We start from the raw sequence: 17,500 nt of genomic DNA, 5'->3' as shown, positions 1-17,500 counted from the left end.
CTGTGTCTGAGGTACCCTCATCTGCACAAACATAAACAAAAAACAAACAAAAAATAACCACTGATAATTTGTACTCAATGACGTACCAGGGTTAAATATCTCCTCATTGTGACCTTGGTATACGCCAGTGATCAGATAGTGGAGTCTCTCTAAATGTTGCATCTAACCTGTGACCCTAATTCTCCTCCAGGGTGCAGCCATGATTGACAGCCTCCCCCTAGTACCCGTCCTCCTCCTCCTCCTCCCCATGGTGGTCCCTGTCCCTCCCCCAGGTGGCCCTCCTGCCCCCTGCAGACGCTGCTGTGACCACCTGGAGCCACCAGAGGGCGCTCCAGTCCAGACTCAGACTGCCGTCCTGAACCAGATTCCTGAAGTCCGCACCTTCATCAATATGACCATCCTCAAAGGTGCATATTTGGATTGACGTAACAGCTGCTGCTCACAAGTACTTACATTAATTGTGCTACACATAACAATTTGAAGATATATTTTAGCCCATCATCACTAGTGTGAAAGGGTTGGATGTGTACACCACTGAGCCTGAAACCTGAACCTCGTGTCACTCAACTCCGGTCCTGGGGCACCCCCAGGGTTGCGCATTTTTGTTCCAGCCCAGCAGTAACCCACCTCATGTATCTCCTCAAGGGCTTCATTATTAGTTGAGTACTGTTGTTAAATTAGGCGTGTGAGTGCTGGGCTAAAGCATAAGCTTGCAAGCCTCACGAGTACCTCAGCCCTACAGTTGAGAGAGGTTGCAGTATGCAACACCTGGTTCCATTTGTGTTTCCTTAGGCTTTGAGTAACTCCCTGTATGATGATCCATGGCTCCTCTCAGCTGATGGGGGAGCAGCGCCTCTAAATACCATCACTGTAAGACACTCCATATTTAAGAGCCCCATTTAATGTGCTTGACAGTGAAGTTGGCTGCTGGTGCTCATGTGATTCATCGGTGAAGAATGGCTTCTCTCTGGCTTTTTTGCCTCAGTCCATGGATTCAGGGTTTCATAAGTTCACCAGAGTCTCCACAGGCCACACAGTCTACTGCGCCTTTAGAGCACTTTAACCTGGCACTGAACTTGCTTATGTGGCAGGAAAAACATGACCAGTGCAGTTAGTGTGGGTGTTTGTGTGTGTGTGTGTGTGTGTGTGTGTGTGTGTGTGTGTGTGTGTGTGTGTGTGTGTGTGTGTGTGTGTGTGTGTGTGTGTGTGAGAGCAAGGGAGAGCGTGACAGGGTGAAGAAAGCATACTGTGTTGAATAAAGCAGAAAAATGCCATGTTGAGGATAATCAAAGCTGTAGAAACCTCAACGCTCATTTAGCTAAAGAGGCAACAATTATGAGAAGCCCAGAGGGTCGGCAGGCTTCCATAGCATTCCTATCTGAGCAATGTCATAGACTATCTATCTATAGAAAGGTACAACAGTAATAGCCCCTTAACTTTATTCAACATTAACCCTTCCTATCGCTGCTCTACATGGCTGCATCATAGCTAGGGCTGCCTTAAGAAGAACGTTTGGACCTGGTTTTACACCTCAACCAGGGCCTAGAGATTTTCCTGATCAGGTCACAACAGTTTCAGGAAAGACTCCTGGCCCAAGCCACCTTTAGGACTTATGTACTATACGTTTTCCGTGTTGGTTCACAGGGGACAAGGGGGACCGTGGTGACAGGGGGACGTCTGGGAAGGCAGGCCAGGAGGGTGCTCCTGGATCTCGAGGCCCAATGGGCCCCAAAGGCACCAAGGGCCAGACAGGCCCCCCTGGAGACCCCTGCAAGACCCAGGACTCTGCCTTCTCCGTGGGCCGCCGCAAGTCTCTCCATAGCGTGGACTACTACCAGGCCCTGGTCTTCGACGCGGTGTTCGTCAACCTCCACGGCCACTTCAACATGTTCAAGGGCAAGTTCTACTGCCAGGTCCCCGGGGTCTACTTCTTCAACGTCAACATCCACACCTGGAACTTCAAGGAGACGTACCTGCACCTCATGCAGAACGAGCTGGAGCGGGCCATCGTGTACGCCCAGCCCAGCGACCGCTCCATCATGCAGAGCCAGAGCCTCATGCTGCTCCTGGAGCTCAACGATGAGGTGTGGGTGAGGCTCTACAAGCGCGAGCGAGAGAACGCCGTCTACAGCGACGACGTGGACGTCTACATCACCTTCAACGGCTACCTCATCAAGCCCAGTCTAGAGTGAGACCAGCCCCTGGGCTGAAGTCAACCCCGACAGCCCGTATTTGCCAGGGACCCTCCTTTAGATCTGAGAGGAGTGGAGAGGTGGAAGCAATACGGCGATATTTCCTCACCCAGCCTGTCAGAGGGAAAGATGGTGCTACTACTCTATTGCTTACACCTTTAATAGGTTTTTATGGATACACACACACACGCACACACACACACACACACACACACGCACACACACACACACACTTTTAGATGCCTCTTAATACTGCAAGTACAGTAGAATCATCTGGGACTTAAAGGTCATGGCCCGTAGCAAAGCCTCCCCCCCCCCCCCCGCCCCACCCCCAAAAAGATCCAGCCTGAATGTGTGTGGACCCTTGCAAAACAGGATTCTGAAACATTAGCTATTTACATAGTGTGATAATTATTTTATGTGTCCTCTAGTTAAAAACCTGATGTGTGAGGCTATCCTTCCCGTGTCAAGTGGACTACACAGTCTGAACGAGGTCGACATGGGTCAAGTATCCAATAACACAAGAAAGGCCTCTCCGATGTAGCCCAGGGAAAATATTAAATGATTCATTCTGAGCTCCACAAATCAAAATGTTTATGATCATCCCTTTTGGCAGCAAGCCTCTCTGTCTGTGAATGAGAGTGGAGACAATCCTATTTTTTCTGCACCCATGCCTGCGCACTGCCTGACACCAATAGCATCATATGAAGGGAATCATTCGGGGAATTATTATCAGAAGTACCTCATGTGACACACACTACTGTACTATGGAAGGTTCTCTCAAAAGTGTGAAAGACAAATCAGTAATATTGTATTGATGAATCCGTTTGTTAAATCAATATACATACTTCTACTACATACATTTGCTAGTACAGTAGAATACATTCAAGGTATGACATCCTGTGTCAACCTCTGACCAATGGCTCATTGTGAGAGATGAGGGGAGTGTTGTTACCATGGTACTGTACCTAGCAACATAGCCTACACTTGTTCAACTCTAACATGGATGTGTGCAATAAAGTCAACTCAAGTATTAGCCTATTAAAATGGTGCAATATCCATATTGGCTCACGTCACGTTATCTGAGAGCTTTGTTGTGAGAGTCAGAGACAGAGACATGGGTGAAAGGGACCGGGGCTGTTTCTGTAAAGATGTAGAGTAGGAAGTAAGACATGCAGAGGTTTCCTCTGGCTCCAGCGAGAGCCCAATCCCCGCTGTGTGATGTTAGCGTCCTGAGGTAAAACAAAGAGAGATGAACTGTCATTAAAGGGAGATAAAGTGTGATGTTTCCAGTGTAAATGAATGACTGAGCAGGCCCTTGGAACTGAATGGTAAATAGAATTCCCTGTGGTTTCATCGTTGCTTAGGAATTGTAATAATGCAGTACAAGCCATCTAAAACCAATTAACTTAATGTGACGCCATGGCTGTGATAACCTACTACGACCTTGTCTAATTAGAGTGCCTTGCGTAAGAAATGGGACAGTGAAGGATGTTTTGTTCTTTTGGCTCTATATTCCAAAAGTTTAGATTTGAAATCAAACAGTTACTATGAGGTTAAAGAAGGGATTCTCAACTTTTATTTGATGGTATTTGTGTACATATTCACCATTCAGAAACACTTTTTATGTGTCGTCCCCCAATTTCAGGGTACCCAAGAGTGATGAGACAATTGGCTTGACAGGTGTTTCCGGTTTGTCAGGTGTGTTCCGTCACATCATTGGTGCAGTCGTAAGAGATCTCTCAATGTCTAGTATTGATTCTAGGCTTTGCATTTGCCTTTGGAGTCTGCTATTGGTATCTGTCAACATGAGGACCAAAAAGACGTCAATGAAAGTCAGGGATGCCATGATGAGGCTGATGTGAGGGCCTATTCTCCAAATAACATTGAATTTAATTTATTAAAGTTAAATTTGATCCGTTATGCTGTTCAAGTGTTCAATGTGTCCTTGAGATGCTAAACACAATGGGTGCTAAGACACAGAATGTTATGTAATAGTGCATCTTAAACACAAATGGACATAAATATGAATCTATACGTGTTGTACATAATCTGCAGAGCGTTTCAGGTGTGACAATCAATATGTTCTTCAATAAACATATGGACACGCTCTCATTCTGTGCATCTTTACTCACCTTTCAATCCTTAATATTCAATCTTGAAAACTGATGCGTTATGGTGATTTTGTCAAAGCCTATATATGGTAGATGCATTGACATTATGGATCCACCTCATCTCATGTGCAGTAAATGAAACCTCATATCAATAGTATATTTTTCTTATTGTAAAAATGTCACTGTGGGCCAGTGAGGTCCAGGTTTTGAATCTAGGGGTGACATTTGTTAGCAACTCACTTCTCTGTTTATTCTACAGCAACATGGTTGTGAAATTATGGCCTACTGTATGCATTATAGATTTTTAAGTACTCTTTTTAAGTACTCTCTTAATTCTACCCAGTGTGCGTTCCAAAAGCCGGGCCTATGAGGCCTTTGAAACATATCTGCACATTAATTTGACCAATTAGTGATGTGAAAGTGTGCTACGCCACTAAGCGCCCCAACATTTCAGTTTTAACCATGTTTTGTCAATATGTTTATTAAAAACATATTCAGCATCACACCTGAGCATCAATGTGTCAATATGTTTATTTATTTATTATGCTTTCTTCCAGCTAGCAGAATGCAATGTCCTGTCATTTGTACTGTATGTGCTGTGCATCTCATAGCTGTGGAGCAGCAGATAAATCAAGCTGCCTTCCAAATACACCCCTTGCCCCTATTTGACTTCATTTTACTTCGATCTATGTAAATCAGGGCCCTGCTGAAAGGGAGCCTCTGGTCTTAGTCAGGTTTCCCTGAATCAATAAAGCTTAAATAATTTTTTTATTTCATCCAGCAAATCAGAGAGCAAGATGGAGATGGAACCATATTTGTTTATATTATATTTATATCTATATCTATCCTGAAGGTATGCGGGGTAACAGGTTTGTGTTTAGGTTAGAAAGTGACACACCTTGGCTTTACTTCCTAAGAGCTGTTGGATTTGTACACACATCATAAAAGGCGTTCTAAGTATTCAGTGGAACGCCACCATTTAATGGTTCCAAACATTCTCTTCCAAACATTCTTTGGTTCCAAACATTACCTTGCACAGTCAGGCGACCTAATCTCACAAGGAAAAAACAGGACATCAGTGAACGAGAAATCAAGGCTATTACAAACCGTATGGCAGGTAGGCAGACATCTCAGGAAATCAGTCACAGGCTTTCTTCATGCCACAGTATTTATTTCTCTCTTGTCATCGTCAACCAAATGAAGCATTACAACCTACTGATACTGAAATGTAATAATACAGTAATACTGAAATAAATAAATGGAGTGTATCCAGAATAACAGTCATTCAGGTACATTGCATTTTCCCACTCCTTAGAGAAGGGAAACAGGTTGGTCACTAAATCAGATCTGCTCTACTGTAAATGTACCACCTGTTTTTTTTTTCTTCTAATACATTATGCCAGTAGTCCTGTTCCCTAAGTCCATGTTACATTTGATAAGCATTATTCCAGGTGTAAACGTGGCCATTCTGAGGGAGGGGTTCATAATCGTAACCCCTATAGTTTCCCATGCAGGCACTTCTCTGTGCCATCAGAAACACCTTCCTACTGTAAATCTTGAAAAACTTGGAAAAAACGTTCCACAACAAAACAAAGGCAATGAAACCATAACAACTCAACATTGTACATGTAGCTCAATGCATCTCTGTGGGACAATAACAATGCAACGTTTGTGGCACAGATAATTTCCATGAAATAACAGACAGTACAGTCACACTGAGGATCATTGTGCACATTGTATTACAAATCATAGGCAGGGTAAGGTACACCACTGAGGACCATCCCTTTAAAACACTGCTGAGGACAATGCCTTTAAAACACTGCTGAGGACAATCCCTTTAAAACAATGATGAGGACAATCCCTTTAAAACACTGATGAGGACCATCCCTTTAAAACACTGCTGAGGACAATCCCTTTAAAACACTGATGAGGACAGTCCCTTTAAAACACTGATGAGGACAATCCCTTTAAAACACTGCTGAGGACAATCCCTTTAAAACACTGATGAGGACAATCCCTTTAAAACACTGCTGAGGACAATCCCTTTAAAAAATCACATAGAACACTGAGAGAGAGATTTGATCAAAACAACAACAAACAGCAATCCATAATCCCCCTGGAAACTAGAACCACCATCAGGGCCCCATAGAACACCTTTATAATAAAACACTATATCAAACATACCTTGTTTCATACTGATGTCATTGTGTAACGTTCAAAGTAAAATATTAAGTCATCATCTTACAAAAATAGTTTTTGCTGTGTAAACTTTGTCTCCATAGCAACCAAAGGCACTGTCTCTCCCCCGCCACCCCTCCTAACCCCAAACTTGTCTTACAGTAATATAACCCCAACTTTGCCTTCCCTACAAAAATTACCCTAAACCATAACCCTGACCCCAACACAACCAAACTAACACAGACCATAACCCTAGGTGTTGTAGCCTCATGATGCAGTAACATTGCACACATACACATTTCCATCCCTGTATATCCCTCCTAAGGCTACATGCAGGAGCAGATATCTTCCCATGTTTACAAATGTGTACAGAAAAGGATTCCCTTGAATATTTCCTTTGTTCCCTTATATGCAGACTGCAGGACAACAACACTGTGGTCGCCATAGTATCTGACTTAAAACACTGTCATGGCACCCATAGTAATTGAATTAAAACACTGTCACGGCACCCATGGAGTCAGAATTCCAACTGTGTAATTCGCTGACTGTAAATCACTGTAAATCACAGACGACGCCACAACTCACCTGTGGGCATATGTCTGAAACGCAATGGCAACCAAATGAAAGGAATGTTGAGAACTGAGTCTGTCTGACTGAGACATGTCTGTACAGAGCCAGGTCTAGGAGGAGTCAGGTTATCTTGAGTAGAGTTGTGCTTTCACCTCGTCTCTGTCTGAACCTATTAGGCATGTGTACGGTCTCAGGTAACGATGCAGCAAACTCAGGGAGGAGCCCAACGCAATCACATGAAACATACGAGAATTGGTTCAAAACGCATAGTAAATGTCCCGTTAAATAATGCAGAAATGTACTTTGTAATATTAAGTCAAGCACCTATATATGATTCTCATAGATTACATATACTGTATGAAACTGTTTGAATTGAAGTGTCCATAATGCATCTACAGCGGTTTCAATTACTACTGTATACTGTCTTTCCGAGCACTTTTGAAAATGGACCAATTCTTATTCATGTTGCATATATTTCATGCTTTAAAACTATGGTAAAAAAGCAAGTATCTATATCCAAGTATTTCTTGTAAATCATTCTACAGTATAACTTATAGTTGTTGACTAGAACCATGTATAGAACGTGTATTGGAGTGTCAGTAAAAACATTGTCTGGTAAAAGTGAAATTAATTAATTCGATTTTGTTTTCTGACAAATGTTTACATTAAACTGGCCTAAACAAACTCCTGGCTCTGATTTTGAGGTATAGGTTTCATTTAGGAGGTTCAAATTGTTGACAGCTGTCAATAGTTAGTAAAAATGTTAAACATAACAAGACAAATCCCATTCATGGCATGCTTGAACATAAACACTTCACTGAGACATTGGGTGCCCAAATACATTAGCTGAAAAATTTCCTCTACATCTCACTGCAAATTCATGATTTTTCTTCTTCTTTTTTTTTAAACTAATGCCCGAACGCTCCATCCACCTAGACCCAGGCCTCAACATCAGTAGTGTGACATGACTGCCGGCTACCAAGATTCTGCGTGACGTCACAGTGTGACATCACAGCCACGGGGGTTACTGTACAGTATATATGACATCACATCACTGCCAGCTACGAGGGTGTGACATCACTTCCTGCTACAAGGGCTCTGTGAACCCTGAGCCTTTTCTTTGGGGAACCCCACATATGCTACATGGGATTATAATCTAAACCATGGACAGTAGAGAACTAATCAGTAAAGGCCAGCGCAGGCCAGGGGCAGACATCCCTGGAGTGTGTCAGGCGCTACACGAGTGTGTCACTCGTTAAGGAGTGTGTCTGGTTTATCGTAGCCAAACAGTCTGAAGTCGGGCTCGTACAGCTTGTAGAGTTCCCTCCGGGCCTGTAGGGGCACTGTGCTGAACCAGTCCGTCTCCCAGCTGCTGGCCGTCAGGTTCCGGTGGGAGGAGGGGAACTCCACCACGTTGTCCACCTTCATCACCCTCAGGAGCTGCTCCGCGTCCTCCTCCACCGTCTCCAGGTGGCCCACAAAGTCGTACTGGATCTGGCAGGGGTGGCACAGGCGGTACACCTGCCTCCAGTGCTCGTTGAAGGGCATCTCCTTCTCCGTCTGGGGGTCCAGGAGATACTGGATGAACTCGGAGAAGGAGGGGCGGAGCCCCGTGGCGAACGCTTCGCCCACCGATGCCGGCGGGTCCGAGTGGTTGCCGTAGCGCTGGAGCATGGGCAGAGCGAAGCGGCGGTAGAACTCCTCGTTGGGCTGCTCAAACTTGTTCCGGAAGGCGGAGATGAGGCGGACGAAGGGGTCTCTGACAAACAGGAACTTGGTGTACTTCTGCAGCTTCACCTTCAAAAGAGACCAAACTTTATTTAAAACATCATTAGATAGATAGATAGATTGATAGACGGACAGACAGACAGACAGACAGACAGACAGACAGACAGACAGATAGATAGATAGATAAATACTTTATTGATCCCTGAGGGGAAATGAAGGCGTTACAGCAGCTCACATCACAAACAACAACAACTAAATAAAAGGACAAAAGAATAATAATAAAATAAAATAAAAAATAAATTAATTAAATGAAATCATTATTTAAAACACCATTCAATAACATCGACACCACAAATGAACACAAAAAAAATAAATACATATCTTAGACCCACTTATTTGACAAAAAGATAGAAGATAAAAAAAGTCAAAACCCGAAAACTAAAAGAGCTGCTAATACAGTATAGTGACTAACCTTCATGAGGTGACGTGAGAACTTGCCGTAGCGCTTCCAGAACTTGTTGAAGGTGAAGTGTAGGCTGCTGTTGTGGACCAGGTCCTGAGGAACCGCGAGCGGGTCTCTGTAGGGAACGCCGTCCTGTAGAAGGCTCTCACTCAGAACTATCATGATCCTCTTCCAGTTGCTACACGCCACCTGGGTTCGAACACAACCGGTTTAGTTCTCACAGGTCGGCCATTCTCTTTGGCTTACTTCAGCAATACTATGGCATAGATTCTGTATGAGTTTATATTGTGTAGTAGTGGATAAAAGTATTATACTGCAACCCTATAGCGCATCTTTGGAGGCAGTATATGTGTGACTGTACTGTACCTTGGGGACATAGCAGTAGATGACGCCATGTCTGTCGTCCACTATGAGGTGGTCGAGCTCACGGTTTGGAATGTCGTCAAACGTGCGGTTCTTCCCTTGGAAGGGTAGGCTGTGGCTGTGACACAGGTCCTGGAGCAGCTTCCTCCTCCTCTCCTGCCTCTCTCTCTTCTCAGGGGCGATGGGAGTCAGGTGCACCTTCCACTCCCTACGCGGCACGTACCGCTCCTCCGCGCGATCCGATTGGTTGACAGGTTCCGGCGGGGCGGGCTCTGTGGGGTCAGAGGTGCCCTCCAGGAACTGGTTGACGAAGGCGTCGATGTCAGAGAGGAAGGAGGGAGTGCGGGGTGTAGGGGGGCGGTTTGGGGGAGGGGGGCGGGCGGTCTTAGGGCCGGGGGAGAGGGGGGTGTGCAAGTAGAAGTGTGAGGCTCCCACGTCGTCCCAGTACAGGATGATCAGCAGGATCATGAAGACTGAACCCAGGATCAGAGAGATCCGGAACAGTCTGGACTTGCCCATGGCGGCTATCTCAGAGGGTCGTTACCATGGTGACTGTCTCACTTTGTGTGGTGATTGACTGACTTTAGACTGGTGTAAGTGTCCCCTTCTCACCTCAACTCCATGTTAGCACCCTGGAAATAGAGAACAAACTGTCATTGGGAGAACTGCCTGCAGCATTGGGATTCTAGTCTCAGCTTTAAAGTCACATGAAGCTGCCAGAATAATTCCTGTAGGATTCCTGCTACATGTCAGGCTACAGCAATATAAAATAGGCCTAGACTGACTATATCATAAATATAGGCTATAATAAGCTTCACACAAAAATAGCAAAAACTGCATCATGTCTGCAGATATATCCAAATAAATGTTCAATATTAACAGATATTGAACAGAAAAATATGTCCGTAGTGTCATTCCATCAATACTGTAGCCTACTACATCCTGTTGAGTATGATATTTCCATTCCACAGATTCTAAATATGGAACTCTCTCGCTCCAGTTAATTTCCTCTATCCAATAGCGAGAAGAGGAGCATGAAAGACCCCAACTACCTCGCTGCTGAAGAGAACTCAGAGACTAGCCTACACACACAGCAAAGATAACAACCGTGAATTCCGTGAAACACACACACACACACACACACACACACACAAATGGGAGACAGACTGAAAAATAGCTCAGATGAAATCAGCCAGCTGGATACACCGTGCTTCATAGTCACGTGCTGCAACAGCCAGCAGTCAGTTCTAGCGGACACAATGTCGCCTTTCACGACGCATGAAGCGGAGCGCGCCGGGCAATATTAATAACGGTCTGTATAATTTGAAAGTTTGAAATAGATGTATCACCTATTAAGAGCATCTCAAATTATTAACTCATACAGAGAACAAACAGAAAGGAAACATTTGGCTTCCGGACGTTCATGTCTCCCCACAATGTGAACCAGTGTTTCCAGCGATCTCTACCCCCCAGACAGAGACGAGGCTGGGGCTCTGAGACCGGGCAGAATATAGGGAGGCTGCTGGAACTTGAAGTGTGTTTCTAATTCTATCTTGCAGAGATGAGACAAAAAGGTGCAAATACAGACAGTGCGCGCTCACCTCCTCCTGGGGCTCGAGCTCTCCCCGCCGCGTCAGCTGAGATGCGCGAACAGGCGGCTGGGCTTTTTTTTAGAGCGTCAAGCGTAGAGTATCGCGAGACTTCGTCGTTTCTGCAGAGCGAGATTAATTAAAACTCTCCCTTTCTGGGTCAAGCAAATACGCACACATACACACATTATGGTGAACAAGCTGAACATCAAGACACTTTTAGTGTAGAAATGAGGAAAGTTAAGTCAATACATTCAGAACAGTGAACTGCGTTGTCCTCGTCATTAAATCCATGTAGGCCTACGTGCCAGATTCCGTTATCATCTCATATTCTCCACTGTGTGTCCATATCATCATCAGTATCATCGTGTATCATTCCCTTTAGATGAACTCTCCATCCATGTGAAGGTTATAAGGGTAAGGGGCGCTGACGGATCCTCTGTCAGATCAAAATTTAGGATTAAGACTTCCAATCCCTTTATTAAATAAGAACACTATTCATGTGGGATTAAATGTGGCAAAGCGCCCTTCCAGCAGCTGATCCTACATCACCTGCTACATCCTACACCGAAGAATGACCTCACCATTACATACTCTATTCTCTCTCTCTCTCTCTCTCTCTCACACACACACACACACACACACACACACACACCTCTGAGAGGACATGTGAGTTGGCAACAGGGATCTGTAAGCTCAGGTGCCCTCAGTGCCCTGAGAATAGTCCACAGCCTACAGCAGCTTGGAATAATAAAACATAAAAAAAATAGTTTTCTTCCTTTCTCTAACACTGTGACTGCCGATGACTTCTTATTGTAGGTTGCTTATAATGACTGTTGTATAGTTGATTCACTTACTTAGGCAAATACTTATTGTAAGTCGCTTTAGATAAAAGCTTCTGCTAAATGACTTAAATGTAAAATATAAATGTTTAATACTATTTACTAAATTCCGTTCCTGGGAGTCCTCCTCAGCATGCAGAGCCCATATTCACCACTAGAGGACAGTATGGTATAATCTATGGTTAGGGGTTAGGTGTTACTCTGGTGATAGAATTCAACTGAAAACACAAATCCAATCAATCAAATCAAAGGTTCTTCAGCATTACCATGAGACAGAGGTGTCGTCATTAACCAGCGTTGCCTGACCTATCTGTCGTAAGACACTGGGTTCTTCAGTTAGAAGAACTTCAACTTCAAAAAACAGAAAAACCTAATACTAGATCACTCACGTTTTAAAAGCTGTTTATTGGCAAGATACAGGAAACATATGCTTTTACATGTGCTAGTTTGGTAGGCAGTTTGGTCTTATTGTGTGTGTGGGTGCGTGCATGCATGGTTGAGAGAGTGTGTGTGTTTGTGTTCGTGCACGCGGGTGTGTGGTGGTTCCCTGAACCCCCCCCCCCCCTCCTCCCCCTACAGTAAGTCTTGTTCCACCCAGACAGTCTTCCTCTGCTCCTCCAGTATTCTCTCTTTGGTGACCCTCAGGAGGTCGTCTGTCCCTGCCCAGGCCTCTGGCTCTACGCTGGCGTACAGACAGGGAACCCTCTCCAGCTCTCTCTCCTTCAACCGACACATGCGTACAAACTCCTCTTCGGACTCCACGCGCAGAGGCAACTTCCTGTTGGGGGACAGGAAGCAGGAAGCAACACTGCGGTTATGTTCACAGCCGGATATCATATGCTTGACACTCTGGCTGCATGAGCAGCCTATGTGGTTTATACTACTCACTCACTCACACGCAGATATAGTTTGTATCATAACTTCAGCTCTCTCATGAATGTTATGGGTTATGGTTAGGTGTGGGTGGGGACCTGCTATGTTAGGGTATGGGTTTGTGGTTTTTCTTTTTTCAAAAAAATATGTTCTATGGCATTTCTGCTTTATTGGGATAGAGACAGTAGAGATTGACAGGAAGGATGGGTGAGAGAGAGGAGGGATGACATGCAAGATACTGTATGTCGGGGGTCGGAATCGAACCAGGAACCTTGCGATTACGTGGAACACTTACCCTGGGTTAGTGTTAATATTAAGTATAGGGTTTAAGTTAGGGTTAGTATTAGGGTATGGGTAGGATAAGGTGCCTTCCGTACCTTAACTTCTTGATGTTCCTTTCACAGATCTTGATGTACATGATGATGGGGTAGATCTCCCTCCTCAGAAGGTCTTTGACGCAGCTCAGATCAGCCTCCAATAGGCAGTGTTTACCCTGAGAGAGAAACAGCCTTTAGACTGAGAAACACACACACACACACACACGCACACACACGTACACACACAGAGACACACACACAGACACACCTTTGCAGCAACAGCCTCAATGTTTTCAGTCGTGATACATTCATAGGTGTTGGCCTGCTTCTCTCTGGAGTGAATGATGGGCTCCATCCTCTGTTTCATGATGAACTCCTCCTTCGTCAGAATGTCTGGAGGGGAGGAATAGAAACAGTTCTCAGAGGTTTACAGTTTTGGGGGAGAGGGGGGGCAGGGGGGTTGAGTGAGGTAGGGGAATATTTGGAGAGTTAGACGAAGGTAGATGGGCTTTAAGTGAAGTAGGGTAAGGTATGGGGTGGGGTGGGGGTGGGGGGTTGAGTGAGGACTGGGGGTTAAGCGGCATCGTCCTCTCTCTCTCTCTCTCTCTCTCTCTCTCTCTCTCTCTCTCTTGATGGATGGATGGATGGATGGATGATGAAGGGCAGATTTCTCTCTAGAGAACCATCTCTACACCAGGGATGTCAACAGAGTGTTATCAACCAGGCCATCTGTCCCTCCCAGGCTCTCTCTGGTTACAGTCTACAGGATTTACTACACAATACACCACAATCACTGACCCATATCTTATCTACATCCTGCCACCTCTCTCTGTTCTTCTTTCGAGTTCTCCTTTCACTCTCTCACTGCTGCCCCCCCATCCCCCCCCCCTCTCTGAAAGGGTGGGATAGGTGGGTGGAATCAGACAGAATGGGATCAGGTAATACACACCTCACCAACAGGGAATAGAAAAAGAAAACACGCGCATGCACGTACGCACACGCACACACACGCACACACACACACACACACACACACACCTGGTTTGCAGATGTTGAAGTCCATGGCTCCCCCCATGTTGAGTATTTTCTGGATAATGGTTTTGGCCAGTGCATTGGGACTGAATAGGACTGGCCTCCTCCTCTGCACGTGCTGGGGGTTGACCAGGCTGTAGGGCACCAGATTCAGGCTCCTGGTGAGGTCACTGTCAGGGTCTCCCAAGTCTACGCACACAATCACACACAACACCCATCAGAAATACAACAGTGGGGGCGCTCAGTGGCGTAGCACACTAAGGCGCATACCATATCATCGCAAGGTCCCTGGTTCGATTCCGGCCATCGACATATCCTGCATGTCATCCCTCCTCTCTCTCTCACCCATCCTTCCTGTCAATCTCTACTCTCTCTATCCCAATAAAGCAGAAATGCCCTAAAAAAATATATTTTTACAAAAAAAGAAATACAACAGTGTTTACTATACACACATACGTATCTGTCTGTATCTTTACTACCCACATATAGAAACATATATGGTACTAAACCTGGGTGTAGAGGACAGAGTATACAGGGCAGGGTTAGGGTTCGGGTTTAAGGATATAGGATATAAGGTTCTCACCCTCCTGCCTCAGGGTCTCGAAGCCCGGCCTGGGTAGCAATGTGTTTCCTGAGTTCACGATCCGCACGCGCTCACTGCTATTCATACGCTTGTACTTATTATCCACCCTGCTGACAAACTACACACACACACACAACAAATGTTTGTGGGCATGCGTGTGTGTGTGTCTGTTTGTGGGCATGCATGCATGTGTGTGTGTGTGTGTGTGTGTGTGTGTGTGTGTGTGTGTGTGTGTGTGTGTGTGTGTGTTACCTGTAGTATCTGAGTGATAAAGACGCTGGCCCTGGACAAGCGGGGGCTGGATTTGGGGTCTGGGGAGGGGCTAGGCTCCTCTGGCTGTAAAGACGTCTACACAGGGAAACACAAGGCAGGTTTACACAGGCCATCACATAGGAGACAAACAGCTGTAAACAGAGGCAGACAAAGGTGATTACGGCTATAGAGAGTTAAGCAAAGACAGAGAGAGGAAAAGAGGGGTTGAGAGTGACAGACAGAGTAGAAAAGAGGTGGAGAGGTAGAGAGAGGTCAGGAGATGTAGAGAGAGGTCAGGAGATGTAGAGAGAGGTCAGGAGAGGTAGAGAGAGGTCAGGAGAGGTAGAGAGAGGTCAGGAGAGGTAGAGAGAGGTCAGGAGATGTAGAGAGAGGTCAGGAGATGTAGAGAGAGGTGAGGAGATGTAGAGAGAGGTCAGGAGAGGTAGAGAGAGGTCAGGAGAGGTAGAGAGAGGTCAGGAGAGGTAGAGAGAGGTCAGGAGATGTAGAGAGAGGTGAGGAGATGTAGAGAGAGGTCAGGAGAGGTAGAGAGAGGTCAGGAGAGGTAGAGAGAGGTCAGGAGAGGTAGAGAGAGGTGAGGAGATGTAGAGAGAGGTCAAGGATGGAGTGATGCAGAGAGATTGGGAGATGTTAGTTAGAAGGGGGAGGCCCAGAGGAGAGAGGTAGAAAGAGAGAGAGTGGTGAGGAAGGTATGGTATCAGACCCTCAGGTTACGCAGGCTTTCATTGTCTTCTCTCCCTCCTCGACACATCAACTTCTGGATCTTCACCAGTAGCAGCTGCTGGGCCCTGGATCCACACACACACACACACACACACACACACACACACACACACACACACACACACACACACACACACACACACTGTACTAGTCTGTAGTAGTCTTGTGTGATATGTAACGTCTGCGGTAGTCTGTCTGACGTACCTCGAGTAGCTGGGGATGGTGCCTCTCTCTGATAGGTCAATTCCAGAGTAGGCGTCGACGCGAGCGCAGAGCCACTCACAGCGGCCCTGGTGCATGGTGTCCAGAACGTGCACCACCTCGTCACAGAGCACGCTCAGAGAGCAGCTGTCTGATTGGCCGGACACGTTCAGGTTGACCCGGATGTAGAAGGAGTCTCCCGACGTTACGGCTCCCTCATCCATGTCCCTCTGCAGCCTCCGGTATCCTAAACACACACACACACACACACACACACACACACACACACACACACACACACACACACACACACGCACACGCACACACGTACAGGAGTTAGGGTATAGGAGTTTAAGTGTTTAAGTATAGAAGTTAGAGGTGTTAGGCCAGCAGTTCCCAAACTTGGGGTCAGGACCCCATGTGGGGTCCCCTGATTTCAAATTGGAGTCCCCTGAGAACATCAAACTAACCTCTATGATTTGATAAAAAAAAAAGACCCAAACATTCTTATTTTGTGTGAGGACAAACATTGTCTGTCTGTTGTACCTGTAGCCTACAATTATATATTGCAGTGTTTTAGGGTTCATATCCAACCAATTAAGAGCATCTTTTAGGCGAATATAATCCACTTGGATGTCATTATTATCTGTTGGCATAGCCCGCAATCAAGGTGTTGGGGTCACAGGAAATTATGATGTCAATTTTGGGGTAGACAAAAAACAGTTTGGGAACCCCTGTGTTAGGGGATACCATCGTAGTTGGCTCTGTAGTGGAGCTGGATTGGTCCGGTGCAGCGCTGCAGTGTCCAATGGGCTTCCTCCTGGGTGCAGGTGTCCAATGATACGCTCTGACTCTCCCCTCGTATACATCCCTCCAGCTGACCATCCAATCACAGGGAGCGATGGAGGAATCAGAGCCAATCACACACACACAGAGAGGATCAGCTGATGCCTCTCCAGAAACAGGCATGGATTATCGACACAGTGTGATGTCACAGTGTTCCTCACCAATAGGAGGTGGTGGCCCTCTCGTAGCCCTGCCGTGTCGGCGCTGGACCCTGATTGGACGGACGACACGAAGATTCCGCTGTCGTTCCCGCCCACCAGTGTGACATCACTCAGCAGCCGGTCTCCTTGCAGCGACAGCTCCTGCACCGGCCGCAGGGAGGAGCTGACCCTCGAGAAGGAGGTGAGAGACGGACGGAATGGTCTACACACACACACGCGCACGCGCGCGCACACACAATTAACAAGTATTCCATGGTAAACAAAACTGGGACAAAATACGGACACAAGCGAACGTGTGTGTGTGTGTGTGTGTGTGTGTGTGTGTGTGTGTGTGTGTACCTCTCCAGAGAGAGCTTCCTAAAGATGTTGGTGACCTGCTCCAGGTCGTAAGAGTCCATGCCCTCTGACTGGTGGGAGGAGGAGGAGGAGTGGATGGAGGGAGGACCACGCGATGG

General features: G+C 46.1%; 3 protein-coding genes across 5 annotated transcripts in view; 1 reads left to right on the top strand and 2 right to left on the bottom strand.

Annotated features, from left to right (window-relative positions):
* Positions 1-199: 199 nt before the first annotated feature.
* On the top strand, positions 200-2,192 carry LOC310809869 (complement C1q tumor necrosis factor-related protein 1-like; the record flags this gene model as incomplete). Its single annotated transcript, XM_083677390.1, has 2 exons — positions 200-407; positions 1,645-2,192. The coding sequence occupies 2 exons, from the start codon at positions 200-202 to the stop codon at positions 2,190-2,192; spliced, it is 756 nt and encodes a 251-aa protein (XP_083533516.1).
* A 3,233-nt stretch (positions 2,193-5,425) lies between these two features.
* On the bottom strand, positions 5,426-11,224 carry chst12a (carbohydrate (chondroitin 4) sulfotransferase 12a). The gene is made up of 4 exons (XM_083676816.1): positions 11,210-11,224; positions 9,612-10,240; positions 9,255-9,434; positions 5,426-8,851 (listed from the first exon to the last, which is right to left on the bottom strand). The coding sequence occupies exons 2-4, from the start codon at positions 10,125-10,127 to the stop codon at positions 8,303-8,305; spliced, it is 1,245 nt and encodes a 414-aa protein (XP_083532942.1). The 5' UTR covers positions 10,128-10,240; positions 11,210-11,224; the 3' UTR covers positions 5,426-8,302.
* A 1,219-nt stretch (positions 11,225-12,443) lies between these two features.
* Positions 12,444-17,500, bottom strand: part of card11 (caspase recruitment domain family, member 11) — a 17,838-nt gene continuing 12,781 nt past the window's right edge. For all 3 annotated transcript variants that reach the window (XM_083676812.1, XM_083676813.1, XM_083676814.1), the window contains 11 exons: positions 17,385-17,500; positions 17,046-17,247; positions 16,789-16,915; positions 16,042-16,285; positions 15,818-15,902; positions 15,097-15,192; positions 14,845-14,962; positions 14,268-14,450; positions 13,498-13,622; positions 13,290-13,405; positions 12,444-12,817 (listed from right to left, as the gene is read on the bottom strand). The exon at positions 17,385-17,500 is cut by the window's right edge and continues 8 nt beyond it. In XM_083676812.1, coding sequence (XP_083532938.1) covers positions 12,613-12,817; positions 13,290-13,405; positions 13,498-13,622; positions 14,268-14,450; positions 14,845-14,962; positions 15,097-15,192; positions 15,818-15,902; positions 16,042-16,285; positions 16,789-16,915; positions 17,046-17,247; positions 17,385-17,500 — 1,617 coding nt within the window. In that variant the 3' untranslated portion in view covers positions 12,444-12,612. The remainder of the gene's footprint in view (positions 12,818-13,289; positions 13,406-13,497; positions 13,623-14,267; positions 14,451-14,844; positions 14,963-15,096; positions 15,193-15,817; positions 15,903-16,041; positions 16,286-16,788; positions 16,916-17,045; positions 17,248-17,384) is intronic.

The sequence above is a fragment of the Argentina silus genome (genome assembly GCF_951799395.1).
Source record: "Argentina silus genome assembly, chromosome: 9".
Lineage (NCBI taxonomy): Eukaryota > Metazoa > Chordata > Actinopteri > Argentiniformes > Argentinidae > Argentina > Argentina silus.
The sequence above is the reverse complement of the archived record's forward strand: the minus strand, read 5'-3'. Positions and strand labels throughout refer to the sequence as shown.